Source organism: Elephantulus edwardii, unplaced genomic scaffold (genome assembly GCF_000299155.1).
Source record: "Elephantulus edwardii isolate Elephantulus edwardi_28Jun2011 unplaced genomic scaffold, EleEdw1.0 scaffold00001, whole genome shotgun sequence".
Classification (NCBI taxonomy): Eukaryota; Metazoa; Chordata; class Mammalia; order Macroscelidea; family Macroscelididae; genus Elephantulus; species Elephantulus edwardii.
The window spans coordinates 22,431,522-22,435,317 of NW_006399751.1; the positions used below are offsets into that span (position 1 = coordinate 22,431,522).

The 3,796-nt window shown below is 36.2% G+C and overlaps 1 protein-coding gene across 1 annotated transcript in view; it reads left to right on the forward strand.

Moving 5' to 3' along the window:
- The window catches only part of STAT4 (signal transducer and activator of transcription 4), a 141,883-nt gene that overhangs the window by 106,241 nt on the left and 31,846 nt on the right, over window positions 1-3,796 (forward strand). Inside the window, exon 14 of the mRNA XM_006878751.1 lies at window positions 2,260-2,304. Within this exon, the coding sequence (XP_006878813.1) occupies window positions 2,260-2,304 (45 nt within the window). The remainder of the gene's footprint in view (window positions 1-2,259; window positions 2,305-3,796) is intronic.

Below are 3,796 nucleotides of genomic sequence, written 5' to 3' on the forward strand. Positions count from 1 at the left end.
TTAGAGCTGTTGTGCATAGGGTCGCTATGAGTCGGAAACGACTCGATGGCACATAACAACAACAACATGTTTATCATGGATAGGCATTCCTGGTCTCATTTTTTAAATCTCCCCCGCAAGGCAATATTTAAAAAAATATGTCAAATTAAATGCACTTCAGCATGACAATTTGGAGAAATTTGATGCCCGTGGGTATGACTGCTGTAGCCATGCCTGCCTTCTCATGTCTAGAAGCTTCTAGCCCAGACTCAACCTGTTGCTTCTTATTTTCACCATTCCTCTTTGCTAAGCATTCTGTTCTTGCCTTTCTTATTATTTTTTAATAGTTCTTAGATTCTCACATATTTTATTGCTCTTCTCTCCAGAAACATATTGCTTATCTGTTTATTAACCGAAGAAAGTACCTCACCAGTGTGTCTGAGGACCAAAGGGTCTCCATTTTAAGAGATAAATCCAAGGCTCACTGAAAGGTCTCTGCAAATGCAAATTTGTTTAGTGCCAAATGCTGGTTTTCATTTTTGGTTGGTTTTATTTGGTCTTCAGTTTCAAAGAGTACATTTCTTTTTAATTGAATCGCTCTCATGTGAGACCACTAAATAAATGAAATGCATTGAGGAGCCATGCACTTTACATTCTAGTAATCAGCACTTCTTAGTTCAGCTCAATTCCTATTCACAAGGACCTTTCAATTATGGATAACAAGTGGAGCAGCAAAGGGCCCTTAACCTAAAGATGTCTGTCTCCAGAGGAAAGCCATGTGAAAATAAAGGACAATGAGCACACCACACGCACACAAATGGTCAAGTCCTTCTTCCATCAAGAATAATATCAAATAATAAAGCCCTTCTAGGAACAATGTATTTTTCATTCATATGCTCTTTTGCATAACTTTATTTACGCTTTATTATATAAATGAATGTAAAATATTATAGAAGCAAAATTTTTTTATTAATTTTAATGAAAGTTTACAGAGACTTAGGATTTCCATTCATTCATTGTTGCACTTTTCTCCTTGCCCACCCTCACTCCCCCAATTCACTCTTCTCCTTGAAAAATAAAAGAAAAACTTTTTCATTGTTATGCAATCCCTCCCCCAAGTCCACTCCACTGTGCAGCCTTTATCCTGGACTCCTGTCACGACAGTAATACCCACCCTTTTAAACAGTTCTCTCCCACATCTGTTTCAGTGCAGTATACATTATTTATCCCCTCAACCCCAATAATTCAAATTACCTAAAATGTCACTACCCTTAAGTTAATACTATTAACATGCTATTTTATACTTTCATTCTTTATATATTGTTATTGTTGTTATTATTGTTGTTTACTATAGAGTCAGAACTGACCCACAGCTGACCCTCCAGTAGGTTTTCAGAGGCAGTTAATCACAGGGGAGGAGACGGTCCATCCTTCTCCCATGTAGCAGCTGGTGACCTTGAACTATGTGCCTTCAAGATTACAGCACAGCTTCTTGCTACTAGGCCATCCACCAAAGCTCCCTATATATATGTATATCTGGTTGGGTAGTGCATATTATGTTATACTACTGAAGAGTCTGCAGTTCAAATCCACCAGTTACTCCTCTGGAGAAAAGGAAAATATCTCCTCCTGTTAGAAAATATAGTCTTGGAAACCTGATGAAAAGCCACCATACATTGGAATCTATTCCATGGCCACAGGTTTGGTTGAGTTTTATGCACACACTTTTTTTAAGTGAAATAAGATTGCACACACACATACATTTAATTTGTTTTCTGCATTTTATCCCATTCCATAAACTCTATTATGAACTTTTCTTAACCAGTTAGTTATTTTCTTCTATACTATTTAATAACTTAATGTACCAAATGTTGACCACTCCATAATTTTCCTCCCTGCGTTGTAGGCTATGTGTGGTTTCACAGGAATTGAAAGTCATCACCTCGTCTAGTTCAGATAATGCTTTCCAAGTTGGAGGACTGAATGGACTCTAAAAGATGCCAGATTATTTTGTCTCAAACTATTATTTGGAAAACGCAACCTTAATAGCATACCACATTGCTCACTTATCTCAATGAAAGTTGCAAAAGTATTATCTCATGAGAGAAGACAGAAAGTTCCTTTTTGTTAAATATGGGGAATGACCTCAGGTTTCAATGAGTTAGACATTCCATATTACTGTTCAAGAAGTCTAAATTGTGGCCAGTAAAAGCATGGCTATAAGTGCAACTACTTGATAATGCTTCTCCATCTAAACATTGCTTTTTTTCTTTTACAAAGCAACCAAAGGAAATGAAATCCAGTGCTGGAAACAAAGGAAATGAGGTAAGAAATATGATCTCGTAGAAAAATTCTTGGAACCAATTCTATAAAATTTCCTTTTTCCAAAGTTCTAAAATTACCATTTATTTTCCTATACAATACCTATATGTTGGCTGTGATTGGTGAGCAGTAGGGTAGAATGTTGATTTGCAAAGGGAGTGAGGCAGTGAGATAAGGCCTCCCTATTTAAAAACCCTGTTGGTTAGCAGTATGATGCTGGAAACCAGTTTGAAAGTCATATACACGAGCTGGTTCTACAGAAGCTTGTTGGCTGGGATTGGTGAGCAGTAGGGTGGAATGTTGATTTAAAAACCCATTAGGTTTAAATAGTTTTTTGTCAAATGGTAGTAACTGCTTGATAAGAAATTAAAAAGACAGATAAAGGATCCTGAAAGAGATCGTGGAAAATACAGGTAAGACTTTAGAAGATTCAAGAGAACAATACATGAACAGAATGGCATAATGGACCATTAGAAACCACATAATAATGGCAAGAAGAAATCCAGATGATTAACAAAACAGAAGCAATAAGTATCTCAATGGAAAAACACAGAAGTAGAATTAAATCCACAAATTCCTTGTAACTAATCTGTCTGAGGAATAAACAGAAGAAAAGCATGAAGAAAAATGAAGGAAACCTAAGAATTATGTGGGACACTATCAAGAGGAATCGTTTATATATATTTGGAATTCCCTAGTAGGAAGAGAGAGAAAAAAAGAGCACAGGGAAAATTTATGAGGATTTATTAACAGAAAGCTTCCCTAATATGAAAGATGATAATATTTCCCTATAAGAAGTCCAACAAACTGCAGGCAGGACAAATAACCAAAGACAGACACTAGGACATATCATAATTAAATTCCACAAAACCAAAGACAAAGAAGGAATTCTGTCCGGAGTTTGGGGAGGAGGGTCAAGTACAAAGAATTGCTTATTTCTGACTCTTTAGTAACAACTATATACACAAAGTGGCAGTGGAGTAGCATACAGAAAGCCCTGAAAGAAAATAATTGCCAACCAACAATCATACAAACAGCAAAATTATTTCTCAAATGTGATGGCAAAATTAGGACATTCCAAGATAAACAGAAATGAAGAGAATTTGTGAAAACCAGACCATCCTTACAAGAAATATTAAGGCGAGCCCACTGGACAAAAAACGAACACCACCAGAACAACTGAGAGTAAAATACCACAGCAACCAGAAAACAAATTAGATCATGAAGTCACATGAGTAAAATAAAGCCGCACAATAGAAAACAAAGGATCAGAATTTTAAACTTGTAAACAATGACAACTTCAAAAAATAAAATGGGTGAAGAAATGAAATGGTGTAGTTCTAGAACTTCCATACAGAGAAATAATGCAAATGAGGTAATTAAAAATACTGTAACTTAGGTCACAGCTGATATTGAGCTTCTCCAGCGGTTCCTTCCACAGATGTAGTCGATCTGATTCCTATGCATACCATCAGGTGAAGTCCATGTGTATAAC